General features: G+C 34.5%; 1 protein-coding gene across 1 annotated transcript; it reads left to right on the top strand.

Annotated features, from left to right (window-relative positions):
* Positions 1 to 20,044: 20,044 nt before the first annotated feature.
* Positions 20,045 to 21,165, top strand: LOC112940617 (uncharacterized). Its single transcript, XM_069292024.1, has 2 exons — positions 20,045 to 20,655; positions 20,724 to 21,165. Exons 1-2 carry the CDS (start codon positions 20,045 to 20,047, stop codon positions 21,163 to 21,165), a joined length of 1,053 nt encoding a protein of 350 aa, XP_069148125.1.
* The last annotated feature ends 12 nt before the right edge of the window (positions 21,166 to 21,177 follow it).

Genomic DNA, 21,177 nt, shown 5'->3' with positions numbered 1-21,177 from the left:
GTGAAGGAAAGTCGTCTTTACATCCATCTGCTCAATCTCTAAATTAAGACTAGCAGCGAAACCTAGAACTGTGTGAATCGAGGACATTTTCACAACAGGAGAAAATATTTCATCAAAGTCAATACCCTTCCTTTGACCGAATCCCTAACAACCAATCTAGCTTTGTACCTGGGCTTCAAGTTGTGTTCTTCAACTTTAATTTTGAACACCTACTTGTTCTTCAAAGCTCTCATGCCCTTGGGCAATTTTACCAACTCATAAGTGTGGTTCTCATGCAAATACTTCATCTCGTCTTGCATGGCTTCAATCCATTGATTCTTGTGCTCATCTTCCATGGTCTCTTCTTCATAACATTCAGGTTCTCCCCCGTCAGTGAGTAACATATACTTATTGGGTGAATAACGGGAGGAAGGAAACCGCTGTCTTGTGGACCTCCGAAGCGGAATATTTGATTCGTCCACAACTTCATGAGCAACAGGATAATCAATAACAATATCATTGTTATTATCAACATTAACATGTTGATTCAATACATGATTCTGGGCGTTACCATGATTATCAAACCCAACATCATCATGCACACTTGTGTGAGGAACTTCATCATGATGAACTATACCATCAATACTTGAAGATTCTACCTTCTCCGCTTTGTCAATATCTTCAATTGTTTGATTATCTATGAAAATAATCATGGCTTCTCACAAGTTTTTTTTCAATTGGATCATATAGCATGTAACCAAATTCATCTAGGCCATATCCAATGAAGATGCATTGCCTTGTCCTGGCATCTAACGTTGACCTCTCATCTTTCGGCACATGTACAAAAGCTTTGCAACCAAATACTCTCAAATGGTCATAGAAAACATCCTTTCCATACCAAACACTATTTGATACATCACTTTGCAAAGCAACAGCAGGATATAGATTAATAACATGTGCAGCGGTCAATAAAGTCTCACCCCAAAATGAGTTTGGCAACTTTGCTTCAGAAAGCAAACATCTAACTCTTTCCATCAAGGTCCTGTTCATCCTCTCAGCTAAACCATTAAGCTGAGGAGTCTCGGGAGGAGTCTTCTGGTGTCTAATACCTTGATGCTTGCAGTATTTGTCAAATGGTCCACAATATTCACCACCATTATCAGTACGAATACATTTCACTTTTTTCCAGTTTCTCTTTCAACTGAAGCCTGGAACTGCTTAAAGACACCTAACACTTGGTCTTTAGTATTCAAGACATAGAACCAACGTTTTCTCGAGCAATCATCAATGAAAGTGACAAAGTAAAGTGCACCACCCAATGTCTTTGTCTTCATTGGACCACATAAATCAGAATGCACTAACTCAAGCAACTCTGTCTTTCTCGAAGGAGGGTAGGATTTTAAGGAAACTCTATTTTGTTTACCAGCCAAGCAGTGCTCACATTTTTCTAATTAAGCACTTTGGAAATTTGACAATAATTTATTATTGGCTAGAATATTAAGTCCTTTCTCGCTAATGTGGCTAAGCATCTTGTGCCATAATGTTGAAGAGCTATCGCTCTCAACCGCATTCACCATATCAACACAAGCAAAGGTTGTAGTCCTGTATAGATCACGACATTTGCTACGCGAGCCACAACCAAGGAACCCTTAATGAGCTTCCATTTTCTATCACCGTTGGTACTAACATATCCTTCATCAGCTAAAACACCAACCGAAATTAGGTGTAGACGAACATCAGGAGCATGTTTCACATTGTTCAAAACTAGTTTAGTTCCAACACTAGTTTCTAAACAAATTGTACCAATACCAACCACCCTAGAAACAGTCTCATTACCCATACTCAAGGTTCCAAAATCACCAGGAGTGTCATAAGAGAAAAAATCCTTCCTTGATGTCACATGAGATGCGGCACCAGTGTCCACAACCCAACTTGACTCATCACAAGCAATATTTATCATGTTTGCATCAAGAACGGTAAGAAGATCTTCGATGGTGACGGTGGCTAGGCAATTTTCATTGCCATCTTCTTTAGTTTCCTCTTTGTTTTTGTTATCCCTCTTCAACTTCCTGCAGAACTTCTTTGTGTGCCCTTTCATGTCACAATGATAGCACTCAATATCCTTAAATCTGTCTTTAGATTTGCTCCTATTTTGTTCTCTATGCTGAGAACCACGAGTTTTATTTCTCCCCCTGGGGCCAGTTATCAGGACATCCGACGAAGAGGAACCTTGAGTTTTTCTTCTCATCTCTTCGTTCAAGACACTACTCGTGACGGAATCCATAGAGATCACACCATTCGGAGCAGAATTTGACAAGACGTTCTAAATGTTTCCCAAGAATCTGGTAGGGAACCAAGTAGAAGCAAGCCTTGAATTTCTTCATCAAATTTGATGCCCATAGCAGATAATTGGTTCATAATCCCTTGAAAATTATTCAGATGGTCTGTCATCGGAGAACCATCATGATACTTCAAACTCAACATCTGCTTTATTAAGAATATTTTGTTGTTGCCAGTTTTTCGAGCATACAAAATTTCAAGATGCTCCCATAGGGTTCGAGAATCTGTTTCCCCAGAAATATAGTTCAACGCATTATCGTCGACCCATTGCCCAATGAATCCATAAACCTGTCTATGCAACAGGTTCCACTCTTCATTTGTCTTATTATCAGGCTTTACAATGGTAAATACTGATTTGTAAAAATTCTTCACATAAAGTAGATCGTCCATTTTTCCCTTCCAAATGATATAATTAACACCATTCAAAGTAACCATATTACTTGTGTTGGATTTCATTGTTTTCCCCAAAAACTATAGTTATCGCAAATCAAAGTAAATCTTTTCTGATGTGAAAGTTCAGACTGTGCCGCAACCACAGAGCATACTCAGATAAAACAATGGCCCTGATACTAGTTTGTTGGGAAAACGCGGACAAGCACAAAAATATATATGGTAAAAGTAATGGAAATAAAATGGGAAAATAACGACACCAAGAATTTTACGTGGAAAACCTTCTAAATAAGGGAAAAAACCACGGACCAAGAGGAGCAATTGATATTACTATAGTAAGAAATTTTACACTGTGTAGTCACGAATACAATACTCAAAGTGACTACTACACACTCAAAAGGAAAAACACTCTTTTGGTTTCCGTCTTAGTAAAATATCGCTCACACTCTATTTTTCTTCACTGACTATTTTCTTGTATAGTCTATGGAATACCTCATTTTGCTCTCAAAATGGTTTTTCTGTCTAACTTGGTGCGTTCTACAAATGAGCAAGAATGCTCTTTTTATAGAAGGATAAAACCATGCCTAAATGACATATGTAAACATAGCAAAGTCAAGAATGGTTGCAAATCTTACCAATTTGCCAACTACCAAGTCTTTTATTTTCAACTCCAATTACTATTCCTTTTTAACAATTGATTGTACCAATTGAATGGCTAAAGTTGACTAAAACAATGGGATGGATTCAACAAAAGATTCTTCCTACGGAGAAGATAATGAGAGAGGAGAGGGCCACGCAACTGCTTCTTTGCTGGACTCGGGTCGCATTTTTAGGGCTGTCGATTTCTGGGTTTTGTCATTGTTCTGGACTGTTGAAGAAGAAAAGAAAGATGCAGGGGTGGGGGTCGTTTGGAATTGATGCGCGTGTGAGTAGTATGTGTGCTGGAAATTGTGTTGCTGATGGGCTGTTTTAGGAGAATTTGGATGGACTTGTCATTAACAGATGTGAGCTCAGAATTGGGTTGTTTGGGAAGAAAATAAATGTTCTGAATTTTGGATTTTCTATGGAAAGCAAAGTGAGGAGATGGCTACAATTGGAATTATAAAGAATTAAAATTATAATCAATTAAGTTTAAAAACCTTAGCCGAATTGAAATTAATCGGTGAATTCAGTAAGCACCCAAATAAAATAAATTAGTACGAATTAATTAACAATTTTTTAAACTTAGTGAAATAAAATAGTCGACTTAATTATAAAATAATTAATCAAAAGTGTAGACTATTGAATAATTAAACTAATTAACCAACTATTTAATTAAAATAAAATCTTTTTTAGACGATTTTCAAATATTTATAAAATAAACTAATTATATAAAAAAACATATTTATTATTAAAAATTATAAAAGCTACCAAAACTACTTCAAATACTTGAAAATATATCTTGAACTTTATAAAAACTAATTATTTCAAATCGTTTGAAATTTAAGAAATTTAATGATTAATTCAAATCGTGGAGGTCCAAAATTGAGTGTCAAAGTAGCTTATCCTGCTTACTTATCATTTTGAACAATTTTTATGTAGCGATTCATTCTGCATTCTTATCATTTTGATTTATGTATTTTTAAAAAGATTTGATTTATATATATTATGCTTGTTGATTACATATGTTGTATATTGTATTTGGATCCATCGTTCTAAGAGTGTTGTATCTAGGAAAGTACCAATACATTTTAACATTTGTATTATTTTATAGCAAAAAGTGATGTTGTATTATATTGTATTGATTACCTATTTTTTGATTCTTCAGTATTCATTACGACACATTAACTGTAGTTGTGTTGTTTGCTTTATAATTTAAATTATTTTTAAGTGTTGGTATTCATCATATATGATCTCTTTTATATTCATAGAGTATTGAATACAAATGCTTATGACTTAAATTACAGTGACACAGGTCAAATTATTTAGTGATCTTTTAAATACATATACAATGTGTGTTGTTATGATTATTCATATACAATGTGATAGGTCAAAATATTTAGTGATCTTTGAACTATGGATACATAACGACGTATGGATATCAAATTGTTTTTGTATTTTTTAATTAATTTAATCGATATCATCATAATTGTTTCGCAACAGTTTTTGTTTTTATTTCAATTTGGTATATGGACTACATTATCCTATTTTTGTTTAATTTTTGTATCCCTTTTACTTATATTGAATATGAACATTTTGGATATATATTAAAAAAAAATACACAATAGGATACAAATAATAATCATATACAAATATATTTTGAAAAGAATATTCATTAATCATTATCAAAACATTAATTACATCACTCTAAGGACAAGATATATACAAAACACTTTCAAGTTTATTTTCAAAAAAAAAAATCAAGCATATCTATCTATTTCAGTTTTTGGTTCATTTATTCATGACCGCCTATTATGCCCCTTTTGCTCACAAATACTGTAAGAATTTTTATTCTTCTTTCCAAATAGATCGATGTACAATTCATCACGAAGATATTTTGGAGGCCTACTAGGCATTCTTTTGAATTTTGGTGGCCTCACTACTTTATTCTATATATATGTAGCTACATTCCAATCAATTCGATCAGGTAATGGATTGATTAGATTATTGCATGTAACAAGTAATGTATTTGATTTGTAAAAGTCAGAACAATATGGTTCAGGGTCAAGAAATTTCTTTTTTAAAACAGGTCAAGCATGCGAATATGGTACTTTATCCACTTGAGATCTCCTACACATCTAAGTTTTCCTTGCAAGGCAAACAATAAATGTGCCACTACCTGTTAAACAAAGATGAAATCAAGTTGAATCATACCAATTTTACAGCTACATATTTTACTGGATGAATACAAAATACAACACTTTCAAGAAAGTAGCAACATACCTTCGTACGTATTGAACATTCTTCATTTTCAGTGAGCATCTCTTGAGCTTTACCACAAAGTATTGTGAATGTATTAGAAGCAGATGTACAATTTTTGAAATTTCATTGACCAAACATTTATGTAACTTTCTCAAGAAAATCATATACTGATAATTTTCCTGCATCCACAAAGCATGCATTTATTCATTCAACTATGTTTGATATCATAACAGAGCCTCAATAAACATTTGCATGAACCTTAGCCAATTTTTCATAACCAGTCAATTCCAAATAATTTTTTACCCTAATATCAACATGATCTACTTTTTTTCATCTGATCATCAAATTCAGAATGTTTGTATGCCTTTTTCATTGCATTAAACGCTTCTGAAATACTGTCATGTGACTTTTTTTTTTATAGAGTCTTCACGTTTTTCCAAAGATGTCATGTGCAAGCATAATGTGGTACTCCATTTGTATACCCTCAAAATTGCCTTTATAATACTCTCGTTCCTATCAGATACAATGCACAATTTTTCCTTTAAATCATGTGCTTTTCTAAACTAGAATGCATCATTTTCAGACTCAACGATATCGCATGCTAGTGAAAATATATTTCCTGAATATAAACAGTGTAAATATTATAATCTAATAGGGAAATACAATAAATATATATTTTAATAGTAGAATACAATACATATTTCTTGGAAAAAATATAAATATGAACTAGTTATCTGCTCCATCTAGAGTGTTTGTTGGCACAAATGTACCATTATAAGTCCCTCTGAGATAGTTTCCCTCTACTACAACTACTGGCTTTCAACTTTCAAAAATTTTTATGAACGGAAACACAACGATAAAAAGATACAAAATTGATTTTAATCTATCTTGTTCATTCTTGTATGCGCTATAAGATAGGTGGTATCCAATATATACAAGTAACTGGATAATTTACTTTATGAATCGGATAATGTCTCCTTAATGAATTTATAGCTTTTGCCTTCCATGTCACATAGTAGGATAAATCTACGCAAGGTCTAGTCTAACATCAGCTTGTGTATCTTTCGATGTCGACTTCCTTTATGATCAACTTGCTTGGGCTTTATTATACCTCCAACAAAATTGTTTGTCGCTTGTCTCTGACTATTCACCTTATCTTTCAATGGACATGTATCGTGTACAAACTTTTTAATTCTAAACATTTCTGATTTATTAATATCATTATCCAGCCACAATTTTCAGATACACAAATAAGTGTATAACTGCTCGAAAAAACAGAAAAAAATAACCAATTACATTACAACATGCTATTAGGTGGAATAGTTACTATTATTAAAAACGATAAAAACAAATCTAAATACCTTATTTCTCTTGCTCTCTCTGCCTTCCACTGAAATTTATTATCAATGGCATATTGCGTCATCAAAGTCTTTAAAGTACCTTTGTCCTTATAAAATTGATCCTCAATTACTTCCTTGTGATTCATACTGGAGATAATTTCGTTATTTATCTCATTGATGACTAATGTTGCACTAATAACTATTGTTTGGTTATCAATATTATGTCCTCAATTTATACCACACATGCCAACACCTTCTTCATATAGATTACTACTATTTATATCACAATCCTTCACAAATACAGTTACACATATGGGATACTTTGCGAGTTTTCAATTTTCTTTCTTCAATGACACATACTCCCCCACACCCATCTCATTGTGTATCTCCAAGGTGCAATGCTACCTTCTATTTTATAATTAAGATTCAAACGGTTATACCTCAAATCTACTTCAATTTGCTTAGCGAATTCAGCAACTAAATCTTTAAACTATGCATTTTCTTTAATTATAATTGCCTCAATTATGTAATTAACATAGAAATTATCTTCATTCCATTGTCCAGAACGCATAATTAGAAAACTAATGCTCTCCATATATGCTTTGTACAAACAAAAAACATACCCAAGTCATTACTAGTTACAAAATTGGAAATGTTACCATTATTTTGTATCCTAATTACAAAATAATGTATTTACAATAGTACTTATCCCATTTTTCGGAACTAAAATGTATTTTCAACTTTCAAATATATGATTCAAAAAACAACTAGATTAATACATAACAAAATTATTTTTTCAATTGAAACCTCAAACATATTTTGTATTTGGGGCTAAGCTCAAATACGATTATTTATAATTATGTTATTATCTGTCAACATATTATGTATCCAACACAGATAAAGAACGTATATTCAAAGCAACTACATACATATTTTCATTTTTTTTATCATATAATTTCCTATTATGGATACAACTTATTTTAAAAAACAAATAACCAAACAAAAAAAAATCATACAGTACAAATTATTGTCTAAAATTGTAAGTCGTGATCTTCTTCATCTGCGATTGTCCTCTTCTAATAGAGTTTTCTTTTGCCTTGAATCCTTATCAGATAAGGTAAGGAAATTGTAATTGTAATTAAACAAGGATTACCTATTTTACCTTTTATAGTACAATCATTATTATATACAACTTCCTTCCTTAATACAATATATTAAGGTTTCCTTATTTGTATCAACTTATACGTTCAATATATTAATTTTGACTTTGTCAAATAAGTCTATTTCTTGACTACGTGGCTGCATCATTTTGCTACTGTAATCCTTATTATATCACTTTGGCTGCTTTGCTGCATCAATTATTTTGCATTTCTTGTCTATCATCAAAACATCGATTTTTATATTCTTGTAGTAGAATTATCGATTCTATCATATTTCCCCTTTTTTATGAAGACAAATCTATCTGTGTGATGCAAATAATCATCACATTTGTATGCAGTTAGACATTAAAGATTTTTAAAAAAAATTACAAAACAAATTCAAACTAGAATAGTTTGCCTTTTTGCAATCAATCATTAAGCAAACAAATTCAACAAACCCAGCAAAATTAATGATTCAATACACTGTTCACAATACATACAATTCAAAATGAAAATATGCGATTAGTAATTATCTACAGAAACTCACATCAAATTATAACCAATTACAAACAGATTAGGATGAAGCAATTAACAAATACCTCATATAATGTATATTCTGCCAATTATCGAGTTTCTTTCCCAAAAATTGATTGTCGATATTTTTTCAACAACAATTTTTTTCAGTTTCTTTTCCAAAAACTTCATTGTCGACAGAATTTTTTTCAAAAGAGATTTCAGCATTGATGATACTTTTAAGCGTCTGTTACTTTTAAAAATATTTTTCTCCCTTAAATTTCTCAAGTTGTTAAATAAATATGATATTCTTTTAATTAAATCAAAGACTAAAAATATAAATAAGATACATAATAAATTAAAATTCTGATATTTTTACTAAATATTGAATGTGTTGACAGTGAATCCTATTATATCTTGAAATATTGAGGAAATTCTATGAGGAAATATTAAAAGTTTATTTCACAATATAACAAAAGCAAAAAATATTATGAGGAAATTCTATATTTCTCGAGATTTACATCGCAACATTTGAAGAAAGCCTCCAAAGTCTGGACTATTGAGTAGTAAATTTGTTATCTTATTTAATTGAGAAAAGCATGTAATATATGGTCATTTGCTTTCTTTCTTCTAGCTTGTGAACTTTTTTGTGTTTTTAAATTAGACGTTGATAAGGTATATTAAAATTTAAATGTTAAATTATTTCTTTTTAGAATTTTCTTGTCAGGATAATCGGATTATATAACAAATAACGACTAGCGGATAGAATTTTTATTCAGCAGATTCAAAAAGTACAAATAAACATTGTTAGTATCTAATGTGCGGAAAAGGAAATAAACATTGTTTGTCACATGTTGTTGTTATACTATTAAATACATATAATTTAAGAATTTCTACGTATGACAGAATCAGAAATTTCATGAAGAGGGTTAAAAATTAAACAACAAATACAAAGAGGGTTTAAAAAATCAAACTAACAAAAAAATTACTGCAATGGAGATTTGAACATACAAGTACTTGACTCATTAAAAATGTACAAACATAATTCAAGATCAAGAGGGTTTAAAAATCAAACTAACAAAAAAATAATTGCAATGGAAATTTGAACATGCAAGTACTGGACTCATTAAAAATGTACAAACACAATTCAAGATCTATGTTGTATTTTGGATCTTTGATGATTTAACAATCTATAGATAAATAATATCTTGTAAAAAAGAACATGGTCCTTCATGTTTCATCATTAGAAGATGTTAGTGAAAAAACTTACAAGATAATAAAATTTCAAGTTTACAATTGAAAATAAAATGAAGAAATTAATCTCTTAAGGCTGAGGCGCGGATATCTCGCTCTCTTTAAGGAGATTCAAGCCCATTGCAGCAAATGTTTTCACCGGTCCAGCAGTAGTCCTCTTTGACTTGTCCCCTCCAGGATACAACAGCCTTCACAAAGTATAACTCAACAACTCTGGACAAAAGTTGAGTCCAAAGCTCCACAAAAAAGAACACCTCCCTTCAACTAATAAGAACTCTCTTTTAGACTAACTCTTTCACTCTTTGTTTTCTCTTATGTTTTGTGTATCCCAAAACAAATGAAGACCATCACTATTTATACTACAAGAAGTCTTCCTAGCAATGAATAGGAAGATAATGGAGGTAGTAAATAGTGAAGATAATGGCCTTAGTAGTTTCATAGGTTACAATAGGAGTTACATAGGTTACATAGGATACAATAGAAGTTACATAGGTTACAATAGAAGTTACATATGTTACATAGGTTACAAAGAGTAATGGAGGTATTAAGAATGAAATAAAGTGATGGACAACCAATGTTAATGGATGATGTAGAAGTTATCCATTTCAATGTTTTCTTATAACTCCAAAATAAAGCAATTTAATATGTTAAAAATTAATATTAAAATGCTAATAACCTAACAATCCCCCACTCATTTTAATATTTAGATAAGAGAGTATATCAGTTGAAGGAAGACTACTATGCATAATGAAGGTGTGCTCTGCATTGGACCTCCACTTAGTGAAACAGTAACTTTTACTCCAGAGTCGTAGTGGTCTCAGACTTGAACTATGACTGCTTAAGGGAAATAAAATATCACTGCTCACACATAATAATCAAGGTGTTGACATGAGCTCTAACAGCCAACACGTTATGGTCATGTTCTATCCCGGTTTCATGAGTGCATTTGAGAATAAGTCTCATTCTCATAGGAAGCGACCTACTTCCACACATCACATAGGTGAAATCTGTCGAGTGTGCTCCTTAAGATTAACACTCCACCCATACAGGCTACAGATATTCATTAAGAGTTTTTATCAACTCAACCTTCACAAACTACAGGAAACAATGCACTCACATCATAGGGAGGGGGAAAATAGTGCATTTTTCACAACAAGTCATCATATGATTAGTTTTTCCCTTTGAACCTAGTTATAGGATCTCTAGTCCCCAGGTTGGGTTTCCTCATATATGACTCAAGAATTTGTAGGCTTCAATCCCATCCCCCTCGATGTGCTCCAGACCTTTTCTCTTGTTAAGGCCTTCTTAAGAGGATCTGCAAGATTATCACAAGATTTGACATAATCAACATTAATGGTACTATTTGTCAAATACGATCTTACATTATTGTGTTTCCTCCTTATAGGTCTGGATTTACCGTTGTAATATGATTTTGAACTCTACCAATTGCAGCGGTGCTATCACAATGAATTAAAATAGGAGGAATTGGTTTTTCAAAATAAGGAATTTGAAACAATAAATCTCTTAACCAATTCGCTTCCTCACTAGCTGAAGCTAAAACAATTAGTTCAGCCTCCATGGTAGAGTTAGCAATTATAGTTTTCTTTTTCGATCTCCAACAAACAGCACCACCACCTAAAGTACAGACATAACCAGTGGTAGAACATGAATCACCTGACATGGTGTTCCAATCCGCATCACAAAAGCTTTCAAGTACAGCATGATATATTTTATAGAACAAACCACAATTTTTTGTTCCAATTAAATATCTCATAACTCTTGTTATAGCATGCCAATGTTCATTACCTGGCTTGCTTGTAAACCTGCCAAGTACTCCTACTGCATATGCAATATCAGGCCTAGTGCAATCAGTCACATATCTCAAACTTCCGATTATACTAGCATATTCCTTTTGATTTATTACATCATTTTCACTTTCAACGGAAAATAAGTGAACACTTGAATCAAAAGGAGTAACAACATGCTTGCAATCATGAAAGTTATATTTTTTCAAAATTTTCTCAACATAATGTGACTGGTCAAGGAAAATCCCCTCACATGTTCTTGTTATTTTTATTCCAAGAATAAAATTTGCCTCACCAATATCTTTCATATCAAAATGGCTTCTAAGAATATTTTTAGCTTCATCAATAACATTCATAGTAGAGTCAAATATCAACAAACATATAGGCAAATGATCACATGTGAATTATTCCAAGACTTATGATATATGCACTTATCACACTCATTTGTTTCAAAACCATTTTCAATCATGCAGGAATCAAACTTTTCATGCCATTGCTTTGGTGCCTGTTTCAAGCCATATAAGGATTTAGTAAGTTTACATACTTTGCTTTCTTGGCCTGCTTCAACAAAACACTCCGGTTGGTCCATATAAATTTCTTCATTTAGGTCTCCATTTAGAAAAGCAGTTTTTACATCCATTTGATGAATTTGCAAATCAAAAATTGCAGCCATAGAAACTAAAAGTCTAATGGATGTAATTCTTGTTACTGGAGAAAAAGTATCAAAAAATTCTAGGCCTTCAAGTTGTTTGAAACCTTTTGCAACTAGTCTAGCCTTGTATTTATCAATAGAACCATTCGGTTTCAACTTTTTCTTTAAGACCAATTTGCAACCAATTGTTTTACAACCCGGTGGTAAATGAACTAACTTCCAAGTTTTATTAGAAATTAGAGATTCCATTTCATTATTTACAGCCTCTTTCCAAAAAATAGAATCATGTGAAGATAATGCTTCTTTGAAAGTTAAAGGGTCATTTTCAACATTAAACACATAAAATCAGGACCAAAATCTTTTTCTACTCTAGCTCTTTGCAACCAAACACCTTTAGGTGCGAGTAAGACATCTCTTTGTTGATCCAAACTCTCTCCGGAATGTCAAACTCCAACGAAGACATCTCTTTGTTGGTCCAAACTCTCTCTGGAATGTCAAACTCCAATGAAACTGATGGACTACGATTGATAAGATAACACGCTGTCTGAACTTCTTCACCCCAGAATGTCTTGGGTAATTTAGCCATTCTAAGCATGCTTCTCACCTTCTCAACAACGGTGCGATTCATTCTCTCAGCTACACCATTGTGTTGTGGGGTTCCAGGGACGATCTTTTCATGTCAGATTGCATGGTTTGAACAGTACTCTTCAAGTTCTCTTGAAGTGTACTCACCTCCATTGTCGATTCGGAGATGTTTTAGCTTTAGACTTGTCTCTCTTTCTATCAGAGCATGAAATTTTTGAAATACTTGAAACACCTGATCTTTGGTTCTCAAGATATAAACCCACAATTTTTAGAAGCGTCATCAATAAAGGTAACAAAGTATTTATTACCTCCTATTGATTTTATCTCCATTGGACCACAAACATTAGAATATACCAAATCAAGTATATTCGACTTTCTTTCAGATGATGTCTGAAATGAGACTCTATGTTGTTTACCAAATAAGCAGTAGTTACATGATTTTATCATTGTACCTTTGGCAAAAGAGATGATTGAATTTTTGGAAAGAATTTGCAATCCTTTCTCGCTCATATGACCCATTCTTTTATGCCATAAATCTGCAGAATTCTCTTCGTGAGCCGCATTTAATTCATCTTGGCATATTTGTGCATTTGTCATGTATAACGTGCCACGAGCAACTCCTTTTGCAATCACCAATGCCCCTTTGGTGAGTCTCCATTTTTTATTTGCAAAGTAGTTCTCATATCCATCTCGGTTCAAAGCAACTCCCGAGATCAGGTTCATCCGCAAATCAGGTACGTGGCGCACATCTTTTAACACTAATGTGCATCCAACATTTTGTTTTTAAGCAAATGTCTCCTATCCCCGCAATCTTTGAGTAACTTGTGTTACCTATTTTCACATTGCCATAATCACCGGCTACATATCTGCAAAAAAGATCTCTTACCGGTATGGCATGATAAGATGTTGCTGTGTCGACCACCCATTCCAACTCTATACCTACCAAGTGCATGCATTCTTCTTCCTTATTTATGAGGAGAACAACATTGTCATTATTTTGCACCATGGCAGCTGTGTTGTCATCATTCTTATGGCCGCTGCTTTCCCCTTTGCCCCTTTTTAGATTTGGACAATCTCTTTTGAAGTGTCCTGGTTGATCTCAATTATAGCAATTTCAGGCCTTTGGTTTTGATCGGACCTTGGACTTTCCACGAGCTCCGGATCTACCATAGTTACTTGAGCTCCTTTGGTAACTTCTGCCTCTACTTTCCGTGATGAGAGCATGTCCGTAATTTTCAAGTCTTTTTCTCATCTTCTCATTAAGCAAAAGGGTTGATGTGACATCCTTCAACTCAATAGAGTCCTTACCATGTAAAATGGTTGTTGCTTAAGTATCGTAGGAAGATGGCAACGAGTTTAGGAGCACTATGGCTTTATCTTCATCCTCGATCTTTACTCTGAGGTTTGATAGCTGCATGATTATTCCATTAAGTACATTTAAATGAGACAAAAAATTTGTACCCTTACCCATATGTAGTGCATATAACTGCTTCTTTAGGTACAATTTATTTGTCAGCGTTTTGGACATGTTTAGATTTTCTAACTTTGTCCAAATGCCACATGCACTCTCTTCATCGATGATGTTATTAACTATATCATCTGTTAAGTGCAATCTGATTGCACTAGCAGCCTTTTCACCCATTTCTTTCCAATCCCCAAGTTTCATGGATTTAGGCTTTTTGGAGTTGTCGCCTAGTGCCTTGTGCAAACCCTGTTGGATGAGCATGTCTTTCATCCTTCTCTACCACGTTGAGAAACCGCTATCACCATTGAATTTTGCTACCTCGTACTTTACTCCAGACATTTTTTTATTGAGTATAGTAAAATAAGCTGAAAAAATATGTCTGTAAATGAGCAGAACCTGTGCTATGATACCAATTGTTGGGAATAAATCCGTAACAAAAATAATATTTGCGGTAATAAAGACAATAAATGCGGAACACAATAATATGGTTAATCAACGAGAATAAAAGAGAAATAATGACACCAAGATTTTACGTGGAAACCCTCCTATATAAGGGAAAAACCACGACCAGAGAGGAGCAACGAATATCACTATAATAAGGATTTTACACTTGTATGTCTGAGTAAAACTCCAAAGACCACTACACATTCAAAAGAAATAACACTCTTTTGATATTTCCACCTCACTACAATATCCACACTCTATTTTTCCTCACAGATTATTTTCCTTTGTAATGCCTCTCTCTTCTTTTCTCTCCTTTGTAATTCTTTTTGGTGCACCTAGAATGAAGAATCGTCCTCCATTTTATAGAAAACAAATGTACTATCCTTCAAATGTGCTATAGAAGAAAAACAATTTTGTTTTCTTCATAACTTACCTACTATTGAAAATTAAGTAAAGCTGAAAAATAATTAAGCACCAAATCTGCCAAACTTTGAAATTGGCAGAGAGTTATTCAAAGTTTGGTACATGGTAATGGACCCCACAGTGACAACTCATGGGCAAACCAATTTTGTTGCATCATCCCCTTATAGACATTCACATAGACGAGGTCGTGGCAGGAATAACAAAGGAAAATATGGTGGGGGTCGAGGATCCAATAACTCTACATGGTCGAATTTTCAAAATAATATTCGACATGCATCACCCGCTAATGGTGTTTAGGAACAACCACCCATTTACTCCGGCTAAATAGTGTCAAATATGTTTTCACTATAACCACACTTCCTTGGAGTGTAGAAACAAGTTCAATCACTCCTTTGTAGCTAACATTGTTCCTCAATCATTTGCTGCTATTAATTTGGAGGAAGTTCACCCAACAGTTTGGTATCTGGATTCTGGAGCATCGATACATATGACAAATAATCCTTCTAAACTTACTTCTCATGCTTCATACTCTGGAGCATCGATACATATGAATTTGGAGGAAGTTCACCCAACAGTTTGGTATCTGGACTCTGGAGCTGACAAATAATCCTTTTAACCTTACTTCTCATGCTTCATACTCTGCTTCTCTTCTCTCCATTAACTCTATTGGTTCCTATATTATCCCTACAACCTCTAAACCACTTGTCCTCCCTTGATAAAAATTTACTTTTTATTCAACATTTATGTGCTGATAATAATTGATTTTTTGTAAGGATAAGAAGAACAATACTGGATCTCTTTATCCCATCCGCATTGTTTCATCCAGATCCTCCAATTGTGGTCTCTTCACTAGTGTTATGTATGCTTCTACTTGGCATCAACGTTTGAGACGTCCTGGTCACCAATCTTTTCATTCTTTATGTAACGATTCAAAAAAATAAAATTTTATATAAATAAGAATAAATAAGTATTTAAGGGCGTAATTGTCCTTTCACGTTTTAAATGAATAAATAAATAAATAAATCAAAAACAGATTTGTATTCATTTATTTTAAATGTTATTTGACTAATTCTTGAATTAGTCTCCTAATCCCAATAGTCCTCTCTCTCTCACGCTTCTTAACTCCCTCTCTCACGTTCTCCATCTTCCTCACATTATTTCTGCCAAAATATTAACAGTTTTCATGCTTGAAGAACTCACAAAAATTTTTAAGCAAAAGAAAAAGTAATCAAAACGTCAAGGCTAAGAGAGGTTCGTCGAGAGAGGTATACGTTGAAGTGAATTGGGAGTGGTTTGGAGGAGTTTTCCGGACAGCAACATTAAAGTTTGAACATCGATTAAGGTATGGGTTTCTTCTCTCTTGGTCCCTTTCCCAAGAGACCCCTTAAGGTTCAAGATATCCATTCCGAAAACTAGGGTTGTTCCCTTTTGTATGTCCTTGTCACTAGCTCCCAATGAACTTTAGGTTGGGTATGATTGCTGGTAGATTTAGAGGTATATTATGTTTTCGCGATGAATATGATTATGTTTGTGTAATTGGAATCATATGAATGGCAATCATGTTTTTCTTGAAATTTTGTGTAAGTATGTTATGGTGAATGAGGTTCTATATGTAATGCTCCAAAAGTTTAATGTAATATGATTGTATTTATTGTGTATTTTATATGTAGAATGGGTGTACAAGATGATGTCCATTATGGTGAAATATATAGTAATTGATTAACAATCTTTTAGCCAAACAAACCCATAAAAGATACACTTAAAATGTGTTAAAGTAGTCTACGAATTTTCTTAGAAATTCAAGTGAAAATATTGATAAAAATGAATTGAAAAATGACCAAAAATTCCAGCAACAATGCAACTTTAATTTAGACTAAAGTTTAATGAAGGAAATCTGGAAATTTAATAAATTTTAAAGGCATGAGGCCACCAGGATTCGAACCTGGGACCTCACCCGCGAGGCAGTAGTAGTTCGCAGGAAAGAAAAAAAAAGAATGTTGGGGGCGGGGATCGAACCCACGACCCCCATTCGCGAAAAGAAAAAAAAAGAATGCTGGGGGCGGGGATCGAAACCAAAACCCCCGTCCGTGAAAAGAAAAAAAAGGATTAAAAGGGAATGCTGGGGCGGGGGATCGAACCCACGACCCCAGTTCGCAGAAACAAAAAAAAAATAATAATAAAGGGATGCGAGGCGTGGGGATCGAACCCACGACCTCAGGGCTGAAAGGGGGAGTACAAATATTAAGGGAATAAAGGTGAGGCTGTGGGGGTTCGAACCCACCATCTCACAGCCTCCATTCCCAGCGAAATTAAGAGGAAAATAAGGGGGGGGCTGTGGGGGTTCGAACCCACAACCTCCCTATTCAAGCGAATTTAATTAATAATAATAATAATAATAAATTAAAATTCTAATTAAAGTTGGAAAATTAATTCTCTCATGTAAACATTGAGATTTAATTTAGATTTTTAATTAAAAATAGAATATTAATTCTTTTATGTAAATATTGAGATTTAAATTAGAATTCTAATTAAATTAGAAAATTATTCTTTCATGTAAATGATTGAAATTTAATTTAGAATTCTAATTAAAATAGAAAATTTATTATGTCACGAAAATGTTGAGATTTAATTTAGAGTTCTAAATTTACAAATATTAGAACTAAAGTCAATGAAAAATATAAATGATATCCAAATAATTCAAGATTTGGGTTCTCGTGTCCAAACCTCCGTATTGATACATAAGTCATACGTGAGTGAAATATTCAAGAGTAATGTCATCTACTTAGATCAAAAATCAAAGATCTTGGCATATATACAAGATACATAAGTCTTGTAATACATAATCTTAGAAAAATAAGAATCACTTAACGAACTATAAATGAAGTCCCATGGCTTGTATGTATAGACACATAAGTTTAACATACGTTCAAAAATAAGTGGACCTAAGATATACGTAATGAAATGAAGAATGTGGTGACAACCATGATGTGAGGCTAATGTATATGATGAGAGCAATCTCAAATGAGCCTAAGTAAATGTTACTAATACGTACTTACCAATGTGAGTGTGAGATAATGAAGAGACCAGCCTCTATGAATACTCTAATAAAAATATTGAGTTTAAAACACTTAATACTAATGATGAGAAGAGAAATCATCTATTGAGATATGATGTCCTCATACTAGAAGCAAACTTCTATGATGTATGAGTTGAATGTAATGAAACTTTATACCGAGCACCGATAGGCTAGCTATGAGTGGTAATGCCTTCTTTCGGGAAGGGTGGAGATTCACGTAATTCTCATGAGATGAGACTGTCAGACTTGCCGGGCATGGGTCTCCATACATCTCCTAGTCTTTGAACCTATATTGCCACTATAGGGATCTGGCGGGGTTAAATTCCCATATACGCTAGCATGTTATTGAATCTCTTTGGCCGGTGATTCCACCTCTTTTCAGTGTGGGGGAGACACTGGATTTCATGATGCTCACATGATCTATGTCGGTTAAAGTTAAAGTTCCCAGTGAATGAATGAGGTCAGCCTCAAATGAATCTTATAAAGAAATGAATGATACCGAAGGTGTTAGGATAGGATAATCAAGAGGTGAGCTAGATTCAGGTAATGACATTAGGTTATTCCTGATCATTGCACAGCAAACCCGATGAAAGTCTTAAACTACATCCTAGGTATAGCTGGTGTTCGCATTGGCCTATGAATGAATTGAAACGAAATATGTATAATGAATGAAGCAGACTCTGTGTTTGTTAAAGAAGGCTCCCTAGTTGAGGTTCCATATGTTGAGCCCTCATTTTGGAAAGTCTTAAAGTTAAGTCTATGATAATAAAGTCTCATGGTATACGAATGAATAATATGAAAGAAAGTATGTGTTATATGTTATGTGCTATATGAATATGTTATGTTTTGTGTGCCATACGATAATTATAATGATGCATGTCACTCTCATGGCATAACTTTCCCAATCTCAATTTGGCAAGTCCACTGACTTGACTTCCAAAAATCATGTTGTTAGGAAAGAGCTATTCTTTCTCATGCATGTCCCTGGTGTGTGCTTGCATATACCCATACTTAGTACAAGTGTGTACTAATTCCATACAAACATCTACTATTAGGTGCAGGCACAGGTGGATGCTAGAGTTACAGGTTCGTTGTTGCAGCTATCCGGACGTCAGCATTCATCCGGAGTTTGGTAGGTCCTCATGCTTTCGAGGATACTACTGTTTTACATTCTAGCGTTGTTTTAGAGTTGAGTTAGTGGAGCATGTTCCACTAGCGTTTCTTTCTTGTTTTGGTTCAAACTTTGTATTGGTGCTATTTTGGCCGATATACAATTAATACTTAATGAATTATTTCTTTCAGTTGCTTATCTCTTAAATGTTAGATGGTTGATGATGAACGATTACGAAATATTAAGAATATTTAGCAAGTATGATTAAGGAAATAAAAAATTTCAAATTTTCATCTAAAATTAACCTATGTAAAGTAAGAATGACGTAAGTAGGCTTGTTTGCGACCTCTGAGAAGTCAACGACGCCGGTCTCGTCTTGGGTCTAGATTCCGGTCGTGACAAAGTTGGCATCAGAGCGCTAGGTTAAATTCCTAGAATAATGAGTTCACATCAACCACATTGAGTAGTTTCTAAGTCATGGTAGTGAAGTGCACCACTATCCTGGATTAGAGACTGCAAGATGCATAGGAAAAATTTCCCTTTTTCTGATCTTATCGTGCTTTTCCTAATGTTTGAATTCTTGGTGTTATGAACGTGTCTAACATCAATCTTGTTGTTTTTCAGAGAATGAACACTTGGAGGACTAAGGGTCGGAGGACGGGAGCAGCTACAGCTAGGGGTAATCAGAATCCACCCCAGGCTCCAGCTGAAGGAGTGGCTATGCCAGTTAACCCAGCTAGGTTGACTGATGCGGAGGTGAGGGCATCTCTAGTCCAGATGGCACAGGCCATCACGACGCAAGCCCAAGCTATGACTGCCCAAGTAAACCGGCAGGATGTTCTGAGGGAAAACCCACCGGTTCGCAGCATGGCTGACAGACTGCGAGACTTCACGAGGATGAATCCTCAAATTTTCACAGGGGCTAAGACTTCGGAAGATCCTCAGGAATTTATAGACGATTTGCATAAGATCCTGGTGGCCATGGGGGCTACAGATATTGAGAAGGCTGAGCTGGCTTCCTACCAGCTCAAAGATGTTGCACAGACTTGGTGCAAAATGTGGCGAGATAGCCGTGTCCTAGGAGGGGTGCCAGTCACCTGGGAGCTGTTCAAGACAACATTTTTGGAAAGGTTCTTCCCTAGAGAGATGAAAGAGGCAAAGGTTGAGGAGTTCATCAACCTCAAGCAAGGATCTATGACTATCAGGGAGTATTCCCTGAAGTTTGTGAAGCTATCAAGGTATGTACTTCCCTTAGTATTTGATAACAAGAATGATGAGAGTACTTAACTTTGTTGAAATTATCCAGGTATGCTACTCCCTTGGTTTCTACCAGCAGGGAGGAGATGAGCAGATTCCTCACAGGAATCAATGGAGACCTGGAGGAGGAGTGTCGGGCTGCGATGCTCCATGATAATATGGACCTTTCTAGATTAATAGTGCATATCCAGCAGGTAGAGGACAGCCGAAAGAGGAGAGGTGTACGTGATGTTAGGAGGCCTAGGCCTCAAGATCAGGCAGGTCCCAGCCATGGAGGCCATAGAAACAATTTTGGCGTCCGCGAGCAGCCCAAATTCAAGAAGGGGCAACAGAGTGCTGGTAATTCTGACCCTCAGAGAAGTACAACACCTAGAAGAGGCAGACCCGAACCCAAGAGGGGCAATGGAGGTGAGATGCAGCGCCCAAAGAAGACTTGTACTAAGTGTGGCCGAACTCACCTTGGAGAATGCAGACAGGGCACTAATGCCTGATTTGGTTGTGGT

Source organism: Solanum lycopersicum, chromosome 12 (assembly GCF_036512215.1).
Source record: "Solanum lycopersicum chromosome 12, SLM_r2.1".
Classification (NCBI taxonomy): Eukaryota; Viridiplantae; Streptophyta; class Magnoliopsida; order Solanales; family Solanaceae; genus Solanum; species Solanum lycopersicum.
Note: the sequence above shows the minus strand (reverse complement) of the source record. Positions and strands in the feature narration are given on the sequence as shown.